The following is a 21571-nucleotide window of genomic DNA, read 5'->3' as shown; positions in this document are numbered from 1 at the left end:
TTGACTCAATTTCCTTTATTTCCTCTAAATCTCACGTTACCGGCATAAACTGTGTTCTTCCTACGAGGAAGAAAAGCAAAACACCACTCAAAAGGGCCTCTGCAGCGTAACCCCCACTGAGACGCCGACAAGAAGCTCTCTGAGGGATGTTCGGTGATCCAAGCCAATCAGAGACCACCTGGAGCTTCTATTACAGTGCACCATGGGAGACGCACTGCACCCTGGGACCAGAACCGTTTATGGCTATGTAGATGTGTGTGATTGAGTTACAATGTATGTGAGATTGGCACACTGTATGCATGTAAGGGTGTGTGATGGAGTAAAACATGCAGGGACACGTGCCAATACGTGGGAAATTGTTGCGTTTCTTGAAACACTAAAAATACACTGAAGTTAGCATGCGGGTAAAATGTGAAAAACAACGCTCCAATGCAGTCAAAGTCATCAGCCAAACAGCTCTGCAAATAAATAGCTCCGAGTTATATACACACCATAACACTGCTTAAACACATGATAAAATAGAGAGAGGTAAATCAGTCTTTCCAACACGTATGTAAAGTGTAAAATAACAGATTGCTTGCACTAACCCTCTTTACCATAGAGACTTTGAAGACATCTGTATGGGTATGTCGCTTATTTAATGAATTGCCAAGAGATATAAGATTGTGAAATATGCATACAGTTTGTCTGCCTAAAAAAAAAAAGACTCTTTTGGCTACGCAGCTCAGTCTGTAGGTATCTTGGCTTGGAAACTGAAGGTCGCCGGTTCAAGTCCCGCCCGGCCGGTCGAAAAAATTAAAAGTGCGTGGACTAGTAGCTGTGGAGTTGCCAGTGTCCTGGGCACCAAACCTGTATAGGCCTGTGTGTGTGTGTGTGTGTGTGTGTGTGTGTACAGTGGTGGAAAACTGGATTAGGATTAATAAAGCTTCATCTGTCTTTTTCTTAAATTATTGTTCCATGACTTGCTTGAATAAATAAATTGTTGCCTTAACATTAATGTGAACAATTTGGGTCAGACTAAACATTATAATCTACTCAAGTAGATCCTCAGTCAAGCAATTATAGGCTGGAAATGAGATCAGATATGAAGATGTGTAACACAGCTGTGTGACGGTGTGTCTTTGTTGTTAGAATATTCAGCAAAACGGTGAGCTATGAAATGTCTTGTCAAGACACCAAAGTAGAGATTTTACAGTCTGTTAGTCAGTCCTCTTTTGTCGATGATCGGAAATAAAACTCAGAGTCAGCTTGTAGTTGCATAGTGGGTGGTCCCAGTGGTATAGCAGATCAGGTTGAGGTAGCTCGGGATCCGTGAGTGAATTTCCTCCGGCGCTCATAAATGTTTTCATTCTCGACACACACGCAATATCCTCCCCCTGAAGATTGCAAAGGGTTCTACCACCACTTCTCAAAGAGGATTCTGTCTTTCGGGAGTCCGAAGTCTAGGAGGGTTTTGGAAAGTGTTTCTATCATGGGCGGGGGTCCACACAGGAAGCACAAAGTCCTCTGCAGGTCCACGTGAGAACGCAGCTCCTCCTCTGTGATTCTCCCACCTAAGGAGACACAAGGGAAGTCAAACAATGAATCAAGGCTCGGCGAGGCGGCACCTAGTTCTCCCTCGTCTGCCATGTGCAGCTTTGATAGAGTCGTTCTACATGAAGGACAGATTCATCAACAGAGAGAAACTGTGGTAGAACGTGACAGTCAGTAAATCATCCCTGCTAACAAATAACAGATATGCGTGTAGATATGTGCGGTTCGAGCATTACTTACGGTTGATAAAAGGCTGGAGGTGTGAGTCAACATCTGTGATCTGCTGCGTGACGTGGAGGTCACAGGAGAGCTTGTCGGGGAACTCCAGACACGCAGCGATGATGGAGCTCTGGGAACAACACAGGTCGTAGTTAAGGTAGAGTTTCTCTTATATAATGCATACTAGGCACACCTGCTCATGTGTACAAAACGCTTAGACACTGTTGTGTTTGTCTAGCTATATCGAAAGCTTAAAAATAAATCCTCAAATTATACTGCAATATATTAGGAATATTAGTAATATAACTAGGAATAGGTAGTATATTGATACAACTGCATATTGTTCTACTTGAGATATAGTTATATATAGTTAGTGAGCATATTGCAAAAATCACAAACACATTTTTAAAGCCGCCGGCATAAAGGTTGCTTTGCGTTTTCTTCTCTAGATCTCTCCCTCTCACAGACACAAAATATAGATACTAAATAATAAATATTACAAACCATTAAAACAAATAAAATACTGCCCGAAGACTGCATTTCAGATGAAACAGAATATATATATTGTGTGAAATCAAACTTATAAAACTAGCATACTTATATATCATAAACAGCTGTGTTCCCCTTTAAATTCAGCTACGTTTGATAGGATGATCCCACTTGTATAACCATATGCATCATAGAGTTAAATCAAACAGTATTTAAATCAAGAGAATACTTTATACATGTATGTTCCTGCATAGGTTCAAATATAATATATTATAATAGCCATGTCACCTAGACTTAATTCCAACAGTGAAAACCAACACACCTTGAAGAGCAGCTCCTGGGTGTTCTTGGCGCTGTAGCAGAGGTGGGCGGAGCCTATGTTGAAGTCCCGCCCCCCTGAGGCCTGGTTGCGATGCAGCAGATCTGAGGTGTGCAGCAGGATGGAGTACAAGGGGTTGATCCCCACACCACCCGCCACCAGCAGCAAATCAACAGAGGGGTCAGAGGGCGAGGGGTCGAAGAAGAAGTCCCCGCCGACACGCATGGCAACCTGGGAGCCCACTGTACACTGAGGAGGGGGGGGGGGGGGGGGGGGGGGGGGGAGAAGAGAGGCTGATAAGGAGAGAGCAGCAGACTGTGTTGACTCGTTGTCTCTTTCCCAGCAGCTGAAATACACCTTTTGACTTAAATAAATACAGCATCGCTTCCCCTACACCGAACACAAGCCTCAGGAAACAGACACTTTCAGTTCAGCGTGCAAACACACAACAAACCTCAGCTCAGTGTGGGGAAGAGAGATTTCACAAGTTGCGCAGAGAAAGCCCTTTGAAGTCACACACACACACACACACACACACACACACACACACACACACACACACACACACACACACACCACACACACACACACACACACACACACACACACACCCACACACACACACACACACACACACACACACACACACACACACACACACACACACACACACACACACACACACACACACACACACACACACACACACACACACACACACACACACACACACACACACACACACACACACACTTAATCTGCTGCTGTGTTCCCTACACTATCCCTGCTCAGTGAGAGGAGTCGGAGCGCAGTATCAAACAAATGGATCATCAAACGATCCCGGAGCAGAGAGCTGTACGTCTCAGGATGCTCAAACACATCACTTCGCTTTCTGAGACTTATTAAGACGAGGCGAAGAAGCTCAAAGCTATTTATTAGTCCCGTCATCAAACACAAACGCTGCAAACAAACAGGCAGAAAGTAGGAAAAGGCATTGTTCAAGTTCACACTACCGCTATTACTTTTTGAAGCCCAGATACAGTTAAGCACAGAGGACGTTTCTATATCTGTATTCCTTTTATCTATGTATTCACACAACCTTTATTTACCCTGTTTATTCACCATCTTTCCTACGTTTGTAGCCACACTATTATTCTTCTGAACTTCTATGCAGGCAGTTTTCAAATTCGCTGACTCACTTTAAGTAACCCTAGACAGCTGTTACGCAGCACCTCGACAAAAAGGATGAAGCGGATTATGATTTATGGGATTGAATGAACAATTGGGAGAGTATTGCAAGTTTTTAATGTAACTTTTCAGAACCGGCAAGGGCCGATTGCTTCTGCAGTCAAATTAAATCATCTGACGTTATCCTTTACAAAAATCACATTTTTAGAAATACCAGTGCTGCGAATGTGTGGCTGGAGTCTTCATTTCGCAACTCTATAACATTTTTAGCATTTCCAAACACCCTGATGGCTCCACTCCTTCTCTTCTGCATTTCACCTCGACACTTTCTCCCTCATGCATACACAAAATAATCCTCCAAACCATTAGATAGCAATCTGACCAAATGCACTTTACTGAAATATTTCAACTTATAGGAAGCAATCTTTTCCCTGGAAAATGACCACTCTATTTCTGATACACAATATCATATCCTGCTTTCTGCCCACTCACCATGGTGTGGATCCAGTGGGCGGGGGGGTGCTTTGCGTATTTGACGGCCAGCTCCACGATGCCCTCCCTCTGCAGCAGACCCGGGCCGGAGCACATGGAGAAACCTCCCACCTTCTCCACGCCGGGGATGAAGAGATCCACCCTGCACACACCACCACAACACACACACATGAATCCACCCACTTGTTCCATAATTGGCTGTTTAAACACATGCTTATCCATTTATAGACTAAAACCATGTGTTCCGTGTGAGTCTGACAATGTGTGGTACATGTAATGCAGTAGAGTAGATAGTCATAGCTGTTAAAGTGAAATGTATATACTGTATGTTTAACCTTAATACATAAAATATCTGTATATTTGTTCATTCAACTGTTCAGATTTTAACTTGTGTCATTTTTATTATTTCTATTCACACTGTTACTACATGTTTAATCTTAATAATATTTATTTTTATATTCTTATTATCCCATGTCTACTATCTGTCTGTCTGTCTTATTCTGTTTCAGACACCTACATTTCCCTACAGGGATCAATAAAGGTCAATCTTATCTTATCTTGGAACATAACATCAATTGTTTTATTTCAGCCATTTTTCTAATGTTTGTGTTCCTGGACAAAGACATTCTTATAGGAAATATAGCTGACTTTTCAGATTATTACAAAGGTTAATTGAAGAGTAGAAAACACGTTGGACTGAGGGTCAAAGTGTGAATGACCTTTGACCTCAGTGAAGAGGGCAGCGTGTTGCAGAAACCAAAGCAGAACAAAACCAGACCAGATGCAGAGTTGCCTTTTAGTCTTTTGAAAATGAAGCGTCCCAGTCTCTCGCACAACGTGGTCGCATCTGTCCGTCAGCGAGCGGTCAGCATTGCTGTTCTCCACTCCCAGAGGAAAACAGCAATGCTTAACAGTCTAATGTTCCGACAACACAAAGAGCCACTGTTACACATGAGAGAGAGACTCCACAGCCTTCGGAGGCATCATAAATATGGATCTGCCGCACACATATGTTCCACCCACCTCTTTCTCCTTCTCCTCATCCTCCTCCTCCTCCTCCTCCTCTCCCACCTGGAGACGAGCAACTAAACAGTCTCTTTTCCTCAGAAACATTGAAATGATTTCCATACTTTAACATTCATTATGAGTCGCTACGGAGCAACTGGCTGCTGGTTTAATGTCTCACCACCGCCCACCTACAGTATGGGCACATGTACATATACTGCATGTGGAGGGTCCTAATTAACATTGACAACACTGACTGACAAGACAAAGCTATGCCTTCAAGATGAAGTACTTAACTTGCTATTAGGGATAATGAGAGTCAATGAAGATTATCTTGAAAACTAAACAATTTTCAAATGTTTTGCAGAAGTCAAAAACAAGACACTGTGCCTCAAATATCTTTCAAGTGCATACAGTACATAAACTATTACCTACATACAGTATATTTATGAGCTAACTTGTTAATTAAGTCCCCAACTATTTGGTTGCTTATTTGAGTTAAAGCTTTAAACAATTCATGAACTGTCATCCTTCCTTTAGCTGATGAAATATATATCCTGAAAACACATTTTTCTTATAAACAGTGACCTAGAACTGGTTTACAGGCATGCTGTCATGTAGAACTGCAAATTCCTATTAACTGTAAAAGTTTTGGAAGGACTAATCCAACACAATGCCGCCACCTTGTGGTTACCATGAGCGCTACAGGCGAAATCCAGAAGGATGTTTCATAACGTTTTTAAAATGTTGGTTTGAATTTAGATTCTGATTTGAAGTGAACAGAGACTCGGATAACAGAGGCTTATCTAGATCATCGAGCATGTGTCGCTTGAAGGTATCATTAATGATATTTTTCTAAATATCAGGTGAAGGTGCATGTGGTAATATGGTACTGTTCTATGGAAAAATAATAGTCGATGACCTGATATAACTGTATTTTCTTTTAAAACATACATTTTCTCTCGAGTCTACTCACCACTGTCCTGCTTTGAAGCTGAAGTCTGGGGGAACAGCTATTCTCAAACGTTTCACCGTCTCCGACTCGTTAATGATGCCACGTACTTCAGCAGGATACAGAGCCTAAGTAAGGCAACACACAGGAACAGAGCAGAGTTTATTTATTTTATTTGTATTTAATCGTTTATTTGGCAGGGACAATGCACAGTAATGAACACTTAAAACATTCAAATGTGTCAAGCGTAACAGTGCCAGATTTAGCTTTGAGCTCATTTCCATCCCCTCACATAAACCATTTAAGAAAATTACATTTTACAAACATAGCAAAAACAAAATACATGATATGCAAAAAGTGCAAAAGGGCAAGAGCAGCATACACAAGTATTTATGACATGGTAATACAATATAGCAGCTACGACATATAAGGTGCAAGAGGAGTTACCCCTGTGTTAAAGTGCATTTAGCAGTGATTGCACGTTTCTTTGTTTCTCAACCATTCTTTGAGTTGACCTTTAAAGCTATTGAGAGTGGGACAATCCCGTATCTCAGTTGGGAGGCTATTCCAGAAAGAGCTGCTTTTAATGGAGAGGACATTTTGACCAAAAGTGGTCCGTCTGTCTGCGGTGGACTTCACAGTCTCCTCTGGTTTCTGACCTAGTGCAGCGTCCAGTGTGTTTTTTGTGGATGAAGGGGGGGGGGGTCAGTTTTTGAGTGTCAAAACTCAAGAACTTGTGTTTTTCAAGGATGGTACAGTGATGGTAAGAATTTGGCTTCCTATAAACCTAGGATGGGATTTCTCTTCAAATTGTACTGCTAAAAAGTGGCACAAGTAAAAGATAGTGTATATTAATCCAAAAAAATAAATAAATATGAACTTACATTTTGTCTGTTGTTGCCCGCTGTTCTCTCTAGATGGTCCATCTTTCTTTTGGAGGACATGTTTCTTTGAAAACAAAGGAAGTAGTTTAACCTCAAACATTACACAGTGAGTGAAGAGCCACATGACATTCAAAAACTGCAAGTGGACTTTGCCCTTTCTGCCAGAGAGCAACAACAAACCTAAAAGGGTCAGTGCACCTAAATTACAACTCACAACTAGCTGTGTCTAGCCATGGAGATAGTTTTAGTTTCATGTGCTTAAGTTTAGACATGATTCACACTTGTGCTGTTTTCCTGATTTAACAAAAGCAAATAGCCTTTTGTTTGTGGGGCTCTTAGCATTAAAACATACAATTGATTTTCTTTTAACTATATGGGGTGGAGACAAATGTCTGAGTAGACGATATCTAAAACCTCAACACATAAAATCCAAAAGCAACATACATCGTAATATCTCTATATGTTTAATTACTTTTACAATTTTCAGGGTTCATACATTTTTTCACCAATGATTTTCAATTACTTTTCCATGACCTTTACCTAATTTTCCATGACCAAAAAAATTACTCTTTCTCAGCGGTACCACTGAAAATGGTTTATTTTAACATGGAACAGGAAAATAAGGTTTGCATATGAAACATGTTGTGCCTATCTAAAACAAATCCAATAGTAGGCTTACTAGCTTCTACACGCCAAAGCAACTAAAATCTCTCACCAGCAAAATACCTCGTCAGTTAAATGCCATTTTACGTTTCATTACACTATTTATTATCATTATAGTATTACTATTTCGGCGATTAGATAACATATCAATTATATTTGATGCAACTTTAGTTACATTTCCATGACTTTTCCAAGACTTCCAATATTGTTTTCCATAACTTTTCCAGGGCCTGGAATTAGCATTTTGAATTTCCACAACTTTTCCAGGTTTTTAATGACCGTAAGAACCCTGCAGTTTATAATTATAAGCTTGCCTCTTTAATTAATATTTCACTCTACTTGTTCTTATTTTTCCGTTACACTGTCCCCTTTGCTGTAAGAATGTAAATGTTCCCGCTGTGCGACGCATAAAGACTTCTGATTCTGATGTTTGACAATATAGTCCTTAAAGTAAGTAACTCTTTAAGTAAAAACACACTTTTAAAATAACTAACAAGCATTCTCCTGGATAAAGACACACTATAGCTACCTTGTTGTCAGTCCCCAGTGCTTCAGGAGTGAGTAGCCTTAGTAGTAGAACACAATAAAGCCCCAACAAACACAGCTGGTACCTTCCAGAGTAAACTCACCTTGTGGCCTGGCTGGGGCCCAGCAGCCGGCAGCAGAGCGGCCCGGCGGCGGGAAACTGGAGGCTGAAGCTCCGGGCTGCGAAGGACCAGAACCCGGGGACTCGCATCTCTACCTGGGATGACATAAACGAAGAGAATTTAGCAAAAACGTTTTAATTCGCACTTGGAAAAAACACAATCATTCTCAGTTCATTTTCCTTCCGTATGATATGATAATAAAGTCTCTTTAAGTTACAGCAGCTGTCATCCAATTTAACCCCCGAACAATGCGGTGTGAAAAGTGAAAACGTCACCAAACTCACAGAATAATCTAGTATTCAAGTCAGGTAAACGCCCAGCAACCTTTCTCATTATTTCACTTATTGAAGTTACTTGAATAGACCCTTTCTCTGTTGTAGATGATTGTTGTTGTTTTTTGTAATTTCTATCTTTGTAAACCGTTGATTTGATCTATACTGTGTATGTGTAGGCCTACTATTCAATGTTCAAAAATACTTCCTTTAAATGTTGTACATTGTCAGGTAGTACATACAGCTAAACTGACACATTTAAGATGACTAAAGACTTAAGTGTTACTCACAATTTCATAATCTAAACTGGTGTTTTTTATATGACGAGAATGACAGGAATAAGAGGTCAAAATGGTGACATATTGATAAAAAGCCAAAAGGTATAATAGTGATTTATTTGTGTGTGGCTTGACCTCCCTCGTCAGGTTGATGGTTAGCTCACATGCTAAACCTGTTAGCATTCCGAAGCCGGTTCGTATTTTCACACAGACACATAACTCCATAGGAAACAACAAGCGGCAGAGAGGCTTTCCTTACCGAGATAAGACGATGTCAAATGGTATTCATATGTATCTTCCTTATAACCTTGTATAATAAGCTTACTGTTACATGACTATACAGTAGTCTTCTTCTTCTTCGTCTTCTTCTTTGAGGTTGTACTACAGCTGGCGTCTTCTTCTAGTAGATGAGTCGCTTTGCATTCAGTTTTTCGCAGTAGCGCCATCTTTTGGAGCATGGACCACCAGACTGCCCACTCTTTCTTACAATTTGAAATATCTTTCAAATATAAGTGTATTCCTTAAAACCCATTCACAGTATTAAACATTAAGTTGAAAGTAGAAACAACTACTAGAAATACATTAAAAACTGTTTCAATTCAAGCCATTTTAAACATTAATCTAGGATTTCCCCTCTCTTTCATTGATCAACAGTCATTTTTCTTTTGGGGGAATTGTATGCCTTATGTAAGACAGACTCATAGCCATAGATATTCTCAACCACAAAATGATCTGCTAAAATCAAGCCTAGATATGAGGCTCCATAAATAAATGCAATATGTGTGTTGATTATTTCTTCTACTTGGAGCCAATGAAGTGATTCAAGTATTATGTTGAGATTTGCACGGACAGAATGACACAAACCTAGGGATGTTGACGTTGGTCAGGGCTTTGCAAAAGCACATTTACACCACTAGATGGCATACTGCTTTGAATTGTATCAGTTAAACAGAAAGGGACTTGGTCATTTGTATGTGTTTGTTATTAAAACGTTTTATATTGAAATTACTGTATAAATATTACAATTATAGTTTGAAAGAGCCACATTACTACATCTTGTTGGACACACTATACTTTGATATGTAACTTAAAAAGTATTACTTTTACACCGTATTTTTCAATAGTTTTTACTAAGTTTTACTAAGAATGTATGAATCAGAATTATGAATTCGTTTTAAATTATTTTATTTAAGAAAGTTTGAAGTTGTCCCAATCAGCGTTATCACTATAATAACAGATAATAACGCAGACTTAATGTGCCATTAATGCTACACCAGTGTGATTTTTGGGCTGTAGAGAACAGTGCAGATATTCCCTATTGACACCAGGATTAACCTAAAAAAGGAACATTAACAGTGTAAGAGAGGCACAGATATAATAACAATAATACATGATATTCTTTCCAAAAATTCAATGTCACCTTACAAATAAAATATGAGTGGCAATACAATACACAAATGTGTTGCGTATAGGAAACCACAGAGGAAAATAACAGTCTAAGGAGCAATTGAAGTGAGTAAAGCCAGTTTGAACAAATTCGTTTAGGCTTGATTTAAAACAACACAGTGTCAGACTGTGTGACTATATGTTATATCGTTACTTATAATTCTTAAATGAATTTTGTATTTGTGATTATAATATATCAGACACTGAACTGAAGTAATGATATCACATATATGATATATCCAGACACTGTGTTATTTCAAATCAAGCCTAACAAATAAATAGTTCAAACTGGCTTTACTCACTTGTCACTTGAATTGCTCCATATGCAATTTTCCTCTGTGGTTTTCTATGCAACCATTTTTTTATTTTAACGCTGCTCGTAATTGATTTACTTGTGTATTGTAAGGTGACATGGAATGTTTTGAAAAGTGCCCTCAAATAAAATGTATTATTGGTATTTAACTGTGTCTCTCTCTCACACTTAATAGGGAAGATCTGCACGGTTCTCTACAGCCCATGTTCAGCAGAAAAGGTGGTGCAGCTGCCTGGTTTGGCACCCCCACTATAACTTTGTCAAGGGTGGTCATACTCCCACCAAAATCACACTGGAGTTTGCTGTTCACCTGTAGTTTGTGCACAAAGCATTTTACTCTGGGCTCAGCAGGTGAAAAACTAAAGAGGGGCTTCCACATGTGGCAGACCAGGCGTTGGTGCTGCCGGATTTGGAAACCCCACTATAACTTTGTCCAAGATAGTCTTACTGTCACCAAAATCACACTGGTGTTTGCTGTCAGCCTCTAGTTTGTGCTCACAAAAGCATTTTACTCTGGGCTCAGCAGGTTAAGAACTAAAGAGGTTTTTTTTTGTTTTAAAGTGATGTCAATCAATGTTTATTTATATAGCCCAATATCACAAATGTTACATTTGTCTCAGTGGACTTCACAGTTTGTACAGAATATCAGTATGACAATACGACACCCTCTTTCCTTAGACCCTCACATCGTACAAGGAAAAACTTCCGGAGAAAACAGTTTAAAGGGAAAAATGGGAGAAACCTCAGGGAGAGCAACAGAGGAGGGATCCCTCTCCCAGGACGGACAGACGTGCAATAGATGCCGTGCAAATATGTATTTAATTCTTATTTTCATCACCTTTTTTTTTTGTTTGATTAAAAAAAGCATCATATTAAATATCATCATATCTTTTTTTCAAGTTAGTTTTTAAGATTATATTACGTATTATTTTATTTATTTTATTTATTTTATTTATTTTATTTATTTTATTTATTTTATTTATTTTATTTATTTTATTTATTTTATTTATTTTATTTATTTTATTTATTTTATTTATTTTATTTATTTTATTTATTTATTTATTTTATTTATTTTATTTATTTTATTTATTTTATTTATTTTATTTATTTTATTTATTTTATTTATTTTATTTTATTTTTTGGGCCACATTTTTTTTCAAGCCTCAGTAACTTTCCAACTTTACCAAACTTATTTTTTACTTATGTCTTGTTCTGTCCTCCATAAATGTGTGCTCATCGTGTGCATAAAGGTACAAATTCACTCAAAATCACAACAAAACCTATAGGGCGTTCATTATCTAAAAACATATTGGTGGTTCAGAGGTCTATGCATTGGTTTTTCATGGTCGAGGTTCAACACCCAGGGGATGGACATCTTGTATCTCCTGCTATGCTGGTGTTAAATCTGGAGAAATTGTACCCACCACTTTTTCTAACCAAGTGACGCCCATGGCTGATACCAATACATTCTTGTTAGCTTAAAATATTAGCATGTATGTATAACCCCTCTGAAGTGATTATCAAGATGTAATCTGTCTCCATCTACTGGTCAAATAACAATTTGCTATATTGGGATGAAGATGTGAGAACTCAGCTCAGGATTCTTATGTACTTTGGTGAAGCTGGTAAACAAGTTGTAAAAATGGTCAGATCTTGCACTCAGACCCTCTTAATTTAGCCCAGTTTTTATATCCAGCTTGATATTCTAAATGTTATAGTGAGCTCTTTTTGATGTGATAAAAGTTTAGTCATTGATAAAATATTGCTTCACTATTAGTTGTTGGGAAACAGGTTTGTAGATTAGTTCAACGTTTGTAACTTACACCTGGTGTGGCTCTGTAACTATGTGAACATAAATAAGTAAATGTAGCATAAAAAGTTCAAGGTTTCTCACTCTACTCTAAATCTATTCAAGAATTAGGAGTTTCAGTTGGAGGGTCAATCACTAACATTAGGTGGCATGTTTCCAGGTTGCACTAAAATTGGTTAAATAATGTCGTTTTTGAAAAATATTTCACGACAAAGGCTACTTAAGACACTTTCGACAGCATGTATTTATAAAAATCTTCAACTATGTATCGGAACATGGTTAGTTGTCATGCTATATATTGGACAATGCTTTATCTAACTTTAAAACGGTTTACTCTAATGTGTTTGTTGTTAAATGTGGTTATTTTGGAAGTACAAAAAAGGTGAGGCCTGAGTACTTGATGCAAGCCTTTGTGCTTGTTTCTTTACTTCTGCAGTAACAAGGAAATGTTAGCTTTAAAAAATAGAAGAATCACAATGACAAGCCTCCAACGTTAAGGTGTAACTTACCAGTTTATGTTAGGGGAGTTTTGGTTTAAAGGTAATATTGGATAATGCAGTTTCACATAAGTCATGCAATTGTGTGGTCCAATTGTGTGGGTCAAGGTTAAGTGTAACCCTAATCAATAAGGCTCCTTATAAGAAGAATAGTCCACCAAATATGTGTGTGTGTGTGTGTGTGTGTGTGTGTGTTTGTGTGTGTGTGTGTGTGTGTGTGTGTGTGTGTGTGTGTGTGTGTGTGTTTGTGTGTGCATAGCTGCATGTTTATGTGGTCTTTAGTTTGTCAGTCTGGTATGAAAATTGCCAGTAAATTGAGATTCCTTTCTGCATTCCTGAAGGTTTCATCGTAAGTGTCTGTGGTTAGGCTCCGGTGAGTTTCAGAGGCTTTACTCACCGTTTAATAGCTCAACAAATCAAACAGAAAGAAACGACCCAACAATGCAATCCTTAAATCAAGCACACAATGCAATAGAACGTAACTATTTCCAATTACCAACACATAACTCGGCCTGCTCCACCCAAATTATTGGGAAGAGACAACAGTGTATTTGTTTAGTAGGTACAATTCCTTCTATCTGTTGACCTCTAAAACCATCAGCTTTTGGCTGTAATACATGCATTTGTTGACCAGCATGGTAACCAGTGTTTGAAGAGGCCTTTAGTGTTTGTGCTTTGAGAGAAGGCCGGTAAACCAGGTCTGGCCTTATTGTTCTCCTTAGATACAGTAGCCGCTCACTTCCTCTGAGAGGCTTTTGTAAGCTGACTCTACCAGTCCAACTGGCTGCCTTCTCCCATGGTTAGCACGCCTCGGCTCAACCTGTTGTTCAATGCTGCACAATGACAGATATTTTCAGGTTTATCATGTCCCAAGGACTTACTAGCCAACTAGTCTCATACGCACACGGCACATGTTTGATGCAAGCACACTACCGTCATCGCACACAAAATCACGACCGTAGACAGGCGCACGTATTTTGAAGTGTGCGCACCTGGCTCCACATACGTTGTTATGCATTGTTCAGTGAGTCATTTTGGGTTTAGCTTGCTTCTAATTTTGTCTCAGCTTATTGACCTGTAAATAGCAACTGAAATGATGCAGCCGTTTTGAGATTTTTAAACAATTATTGACGTCTATTGCATGTTGGTAATAACTGATATCCAGTTACAAACAATGAATACAAGTGTGCTAGTACCCATCAGGCTCCACAATCAAGGATTGACCCCTCATTACAACGTTTAGCAACCAGCACCACTGGTACATGACTTGTACCATATGTACCTACTTGGCCTCACACGTGCACACTTGCATATAGACGTTATACATATTTATTGTTATATTGATAATTATTCACATCTGTCAATATGTTAACAGAATGGCTCTTAATTTTGTTGCCATTTTATTTCATGCTGTTACTTAATAACATTTTTTTTATTATTATTGTCACTTTGTGTACTCTTACCTGCCCAATCCTGCATGTGTTTTATGATCCTTTGCTGTTGCTATGACACCTGAACTTCCCCACGGGGATCAATAAAGACTTATCTTATCTTACAGTTTTGGTTCTTGTATCTACTATTGATTGAAAAATATGATGTGATATTATCATTGACACCTCCAAATGTTTGTTATTGACTCAGTTCATAGCATCTTGAGCACATGAGAGTAACATTGTCGTTGTTCTTTTTGCTGGTTCACCCTCACAGCTGGGAGAACAAACGTTGAGTATGCAATCAGAAACGGATACAGCTGGAGGGTATCCCCTTATACAATCTCTCCGTCAATATCTCTCTACAACGTCACTTTGCTTTCTACACACATTCTCAACATGCCTCTCAGTCTCACTGGGCAAATGCTCAAAGGTCACACTGAGGAAACCCTTGTGTCAAAACTGGAACATGTTCAATGAGAAATATAGTCTTGTGGGTGGAAGGATTGATGTTATTGTAATTGTGCAACTGTATCTGAAAGATCTTTGCATGGATGTTTTTCTCTATCTCGCCTGGTTGAAGTTAATGATCAACTTTCAGTGAGACTACCTGGGGATTGTGGAAGGATTCTGAGATATGGGACCGAGAGTTAGAGAGGAAATGCAAAAGTGAGACTTGTTATGATAAGAAGACATCCTGAGATTGCGATTCTGTTTAGTCCAGACAAAGTTTTATCCATGGGTTTCACTTTTTATTTTGTCTTAATTGTTTATTTTTCAGGTTAAACATCAACAAACTTAAAGCAAATACTTTCATTTGAGAAACTAGGTTATCGTTGCTTTTTTTGACCTACTCAAACTACTCAAACTTGAGTATATATATTCTATATATATTCATATATAACATTTTGGGGGGTTTGCTATGCAAGGCTTGACAATACATCATCTTGGGCTTTGGGAAACACTTTATGGGCATATATTTGCTAGTTTTAGAACTTTTAGGACCAATATATTGATCCAGATAAAAAAGAAATGGAATAATTGACATTGAACATAAACATTAGTTGCAGCCATGATGTTAGTATTAAGCATCATCTGTGTCCTCTCAATGCGGAAATGTGTTGAAATGTGTAATTGAGTGTTCATTGCATTCATTCTTACCTGTATGTCGGTACAGTGAGGAGTGACTCTGCAGAGTTTCGACTGGGATGGGAGATGGAGTCCCCCAGGTATGCAGGCCACCAGCTGCTGAAGGAGAAACGGCGCACATTCCTTCATCAACTTTCACTCTAAACTTTAGTGGAGCGAGACAAAAGGCATTCCCTGATTCCTCCCTCCTCTCTCTGTTTCTGTCTTCCTCCGTTTCGATGATCAGACTCAGACCGGGTCTCGTGTTGACACTGATCCACACAGAAACCACTTGGGATTCCAAAGGAACACCAAGAAAAAGAGCATAATGTCATATAGGAGATACCATTTAAACAAACACGTGGCTTTTAAAGAATAGAACGTTTCAAAATGAAAGATTGTACTAGTTGTGATGCATTTTAACAATATGAATTTCTGAAAGCCCAAGGCGCATATACGTATATTGTAAACATGTGATTGTGTTTGAAGGATGGACTTTGCTTGAGAAAGTTCCTATTTTAAGGAGGTTTGTATTACTGAGACGTTGCAGCTTTCCATTATAGCTATATGTTGTGTTTTATTGTTTTTTTATGATAGGGCATGGACAAAGTTCTTTGTTATAACATTTTATATTGTGTTTTATGCAATAGGACTTTTGTTCATTTGAATACAAACACAGACTTAAACTGTTACAATGACTTAACTGGCTTCCGCTTTTTCATAAAGCAACTTTTTGAATATCCATCCATCAAAAGGAATAGTGGAAAGTAAACTACAGCTTGTCATCACCAGCCTCCAGCATGAGGGATGCTTTGTCTCTATAGCTTTGGAGTTCATCAGAAAGACAGCTCAATAGGCCATGGTGGAAAATAGCCGAAGGGCAGGTGTACAAAAAGTATTTATAATGATGTTGTGGTGGAAGAAATGTTCAAACCGTTTACTTAAGGCTTAAGCTAAAGTGTCAATGCACAGTTTCGTCAGTAAGATGTTGTTGCAGAAAATGCTAATAATGGCCCGTAGGATCATATGAAATATTGTTTAATTTCCTAATTAACAATGATGCACTAATGTGAAAGTAGCATTTTAATTAATAAATAATATGATCTAAGTATAGCACTTTCCACAACTATCATTATTATAATCACCATAGTGAGTAATTAATAGCCTATGACTGTATGCCAGCTTATGAGAGAGTGAGAAACATATGACCTTCATAATATAGGTAATATGTTTCTCAATCTTGCAAACAGACTGTATTTATGTAAGGACTATTGCTACTTCAAACATAAAAAGGTAAGGAAAAAGGTGAGTAGACGTGTTTTTTCTCAACATTGCAACCCAGAGGTTCTATGTAACATTTGTACATTATCTTTTAACAGTTAATGTGTTAGATAATGGTACTTCATGATGTAAATGTAATATAAAACCAGTTCAGCATTTTCAAATGTTCTTAGAGTCATTAAGGATATTCAAAACTGAGGATTGGCTTCTTTCAAAGATTGAGGCCACAGTATATGTCTATATTTCTGGATCTAACTAACTATATACTTGGCTGTAGAGGACGCAGCATGTTGAATGCCCTGGTTATTACTTCTAACAGACAGGAAGTCAGACAGACAGGCATAAGGACTACATACAGCGGACATGGACTTGATAGAAGGCCAGCAGAAGCTTCCAGAAGAATCATGCAGGACAAGGAGCCTGGAAGGTGAAACCGGCACCAGGCTAAACTGCTTCCCCTCACTTAATTGCACGTTTGGTGCAGTAATGCGACTTCAAGAAACTCCTGACTTCTTCCTGTTGCACACCCCCTCTACCATGTCAACACAGGTTCTCATTTATAACCTACCTGCTGCTGAGTAACCTACAACAGTGGTGTTAAGTAACTAAGTACATTTACTCAAGTACTACACTTAAGTATAATTTTGAGGTACTTGCATATTTTTATTTTATGCTACTTTGTACTCCTACTCCACTACAATTCAAAGGGGCATATTATTATATTATATTATTATACTTTTACTCCACTACATTTTTGTAGTACCTTTTTGTAGTACCTTTAGTAATTTTGCAGATTAGGATCAACAATTGAAAAATACTTAAGATACACCTGGATTCAATTCACATTCTGTCCAGAAGTAAATAAAGTGATTACATTATTTCCAATTTTACGAGCTTCATATACACATCAATGCATCAATATATAACCAAAACATGATATATATCATTCTGAAAGGGGTCAATCTGTTTAATGAGTACTTTTGGTACTTTAAGTATATTTAGATGCCAATACATTTGTACTTAAGTAACATTTTTGAATACAGGACTTTTAACAGAGTATTCCTACACTCTAGTACTTCTACTTTGACGTAGAATACAAGATCTGCACGAGTACTTCTTCCCCTCCTGCATTTAAACCATGTAGCTTACAGCTGCTGAGTAACCTGCAACGTATTTAGATCGGTCGCTATTAATACCATTAATTGAGTGAACATCACTGTCCCATTCCATTCCTTGTGTGTACAGCGTAGGCCTACACTACACGCCATTGTGGCCTAAACCGCTGGGCGTCCAAAGTTGGAGCATGATTTGGCTCCCTTGCTTGGGTTGGGTTCTGGTGATACAAAGGGCTCTTTTTTTAATCTGTCACTGAAGAAGAGCACGCTCCCATGGGGTATGTTGCCTCGCAACGACAGGCCCCGCCTACCTTCGCAGTGTATTCACCTGAGCTGGGTCACACGTGACACAACCTGCAGGCTCATCCAATCAGGAGTGAGGACAGGTGCTCCGCGAGAAGAGTTTCGGAGGCGGAAACCTGCTGGGTCAGTGAAAGAGAGCCTCTCCTTATAAATGTGTCAATTGATGTGTACTATTCTAAAGAAACAGCAGAAGTAGAAGAGTATTTGGCGAGAGCAGCTAAAGAAATGTTTTGGAGGTGGCGTTGAAATGGATACTGCTGCGACCCCTTGAAGGACTGCTGTCACACAGTTGTTGTCCACCACTGAAGAAGAAGACGACACTGACCTGTCCTGTGGATTTATATCTCAGAATAATCATAAGTGTAACATTTATACTTTGCCTCGGGTCGTTTTGAGTGTCCACACACTTTACTGCACTCCTGTAGCTCAGGTGAGTTTTCACGACAACTTTTTTTGCGCTTCTGTGAATCACGGCTTGGGTTTGTTTATCTGTCCCTACCACTCATGAAACCAGTTATACAGAGAAGATAAGCATGGTTACACTGGTTATTCTGAGGATTAGCTGGTGAGAAGTTGTGTCAGCTGTAGAAAATGTTACCAGATAGCAGGTCCTATCATATTCAAATTTAGCAAAGGGCCAAATCATGATGTCCAAACAGATAATATGAGTTTTGAATATCATAGGATCAAGATGTATGATGATGTGTGAGAGTTTTTAAGTAATAATTAGATATATGGATCGTCAACATGGTCAAGATCTTCTAATACAAAACAGGTATCACAATATATCATGTTTCTCTGGTTATTTGATTACAAAATTGTCTATTTCAAATAAGCACAGGGTAAAGCTTATTTATGTATACTTCTGTCTGACTAACTACTTGACAAATGAAAAGTACTGAATATTTTCTCATGAGGAGAACTTTAGTGCACAATAAGCAAACACGGTGAAGCTATACCTATAGTTGAACCCACAATGGTAACCAAATGGAGAAATATTTACAATTCACATATTTGTACAGTTTTGACTATATAAATCGTCATATAGCTCAGTCCTATTTGATGTTTTATGGGAAATTAGGATATTTAGAAGCTAGTTTAGAGCATGAAGATCAAATGACCTCAAAATAAAATGACAGCTCTTAAAATAAAACTGATGCAGAGGAGAAGATCTCAACTAAAATACTGATGGCATCTGTTCCCCATTCCAGCATCCTCCCTCCAGTCCAAGATGACAGAGAGGATCCCATGGTGGAAGGCATTCCTGCCCAAGAAAAAGAGTGGAGGCCCTAAGGACACACCCCACTCCCTTGACCAGGACTTTGACCCCTTTGCACAGCAGCCCGAGAAGCAGAAAGACCCAGCAGCCTCCAAGCCTGCAGGAGACAACCTCCAAGGGTCCAACAAGGGCTCCAGCCTCCTCAGCGATGAAACCTACGATGACTCCCACCTGGAGTCGGTCTTCAACGAGCAGACATGTCGCAGGAATATGAATGTGTCACGCTCGGGTCGATTTAAGGAGAAGCGGAGGGTGCGCTCCAGCCTTCCTATACAGGACAAGGAGACATAGAAAGCGTCATCAAGGAGAGAGGTGATGGTGAGGAAGGAATCAAAGACTGCTGTATAAAAGATACCTGAAGGAAAGGAGAGGGCTTTGAGTTTCATGAAGATGCTTTCTTCTCTTGAGGCAGCCAACCAAGAGGCCTGCTGTATGTTGGTTACCGGGCAAGGAGCATTCAACTTTTAGCCCCAAACTGCAGAAATTAAGTTATTTGGTATATGACATATTGGAAATGTGGACATTTTCGCTGACTGACTTATGCCAGAAGGCCACAGAAACTATGAAAGGTGACTTGAAGAGGATCATATTTGTGTTTCATGATGGTTCTGGAACCATTTCGCCAATAATATTGAATAATCAAAGCCCAAAAAAGGAAATATTATGAAATTGATATAGGCACTTCAGACCTTAATATGTAGTTTATGTCCCACAGTGTCACATTTCCAGTCATGGACAATGTAATCATTGAAAGAATCTTTAAAAAACCTACAAACTTCTAAGAAAGCACATTCCTCAAATCCAATTGTCTGTCAATACTGAAGTGTAAGTGTGATATGCTCAAGAAAAGAAATACTGTTTATAAGATGTTAACATTATTTCTATGATGCAAATAATATATGTTTGATAAAGAAGGATAAGTATAATGTTCCTTTTACAAAAAAAATTGATTCAAAAGGGTTAGAAGGATGTTTATGAAGGTGTAAAATGATTTTATAATTATGTTTGACACACAATATCACTGTGGAAGAAATTAAGCAATGCTTGTGATCCGCCTTTAATCAGGTGCACAACACTTGCCAGGAAAATGCATAAAAAATGTTGAATGAAGGATGAAATCCAGCATGTTGTTTGACATCATGGGTCCAAAACAAACTACCGACTATGAAGTAAGAAGCTCGCGTTGTGATATATCCATGTGAATTAGATATATGGCCGTGTAGCTGAAGAAGTATGGTCCAGGTGTAGTTTGCTTTGCAGGATTACTGTATCTTGGACCAACTGTGAAAACTTAAATGAAGGCAAAATATGAGAAATAAATCTGATAACTGCGTGCATGTGTGCTTCATTATCCTATTCAACCACAATCTAATTAGTAAACTTGGACAGGGCAAAGATAGCTTTGTGTTGTGTTGGACAATGTGTCTTGATATTGCTGCTAAATCTAAAAAAGGTAACTTATTTTACAGTTTAAGGATAACATAAAAATCACCCAAAAACATGAAATAACCTCAAAGTAAAACAGATTGTAAACAGATTTCGTATCACATCTTGTCAGTCGTGTTAGTGCCACGTCACTACTTGACTTGAGACGAGGAGGGTTAAAGTGTATTTATAACATGAAAAATGCAATTGCAAAGGATTAGTGCCATTTAAATGTGGCGTCTGCAGTGTGTGTCAAACCAAAGTTCAAAGGGAGCCTGTGTCACCGCATTCCTCTTGAGGTGTGTGTGTGTGAAAAGGGCATTTATGCAAAAGGCTTATGACGCATCATGCACCATGCGTCAATCATTTCACATGTAATGTATTAATACCATTTCATTATCATATTTTAATGAATTTGCCTGGAGTGAAAGACATACTTTGATATCAGTTAATGCACACCCTTGAAAAGGATGACTTGAAATGTCATATTTTAACACAAGGGGGCGAACATGCGCAATGAAACAGTCGACAAATAGAGTTTTAGTAGAACTAAAATCTACTTAAATGTAATTTTAAAAAAATCCATAAAGGAATACGTTGTTA

At 38.6% G+C, this 21571-nt stretch overlaps 2 protein-coding genes across 2 annotated transcripts; one reads left to right on the top strand and one right to left on the bottom strand.

Moving 5' to 3' along the window:
- Positions 1-9334, bottom strand: oxnad1 (oxidoreductase NAD-binding domain containing 1). The gene is made up of 8 exons (XM_034241105.1): positions 9201-9334; positions 8374-8486; positions 7082-7145; positions 6222-6325; positions 4241-4382; positions 2564-2809; positions 1774-1882; positions 1-1553 (listed from the first exon to the last, which is right to left on the bottom strand). Exons 2-8 carry the CDS (start codon positions 8478-8480, stop codon positions 1396-1398), a joined length of 930 nt encoding a protein of 309 aa, XP_034096996.1. The 5' UTR covers positions 8481-8486; positions 9201-9334; the 3' UTR covers positions 1-1395.
- A 9039-nt stretch (positions 9335-18373) lies between these two features.
- Positions 18374-20876, top strand: LOC117562984 (proline-rich protein 15-like protein). The gene is made up of 2 exons (XM_034241074.1): positions 18374-18694; positions 19476-20876. The coding sequence occupies exon 2, from the start codon at positions 19496-19498 to the stop codon at positions 19832-19834; it is 339 nt and encodes a 112-aa protein (XP_034096965.1). The 5' UTR covers positions 18374-18694; positions 19476-19495; the 3' UTR covers positions 19835-20876.
- Positions 20877-21571: the final 695 nt, after the last annotated feature.

Source organism: Gymnodraco acuticeps, unplaced genomic scaffold (genome assembly GCF_902827175.1).
Source record: "Gymnodraco acuticeps unplaced genomic scaffold, fGymAcu1.1, whole genome shotgun sequence".
NCBI classification, from domain to species: domain Eukaryota; kingdom Metazoa; phylum Chordata; class Actinopteri; order Perciformes; family Bathydraconidae; genus Gymnodraco; species Gymnodraco acuticeps.
Note: the sequence above shows the minus strand (reverse complement) of the source record. Positions and strands in the feature narration are given on the sequence as shown.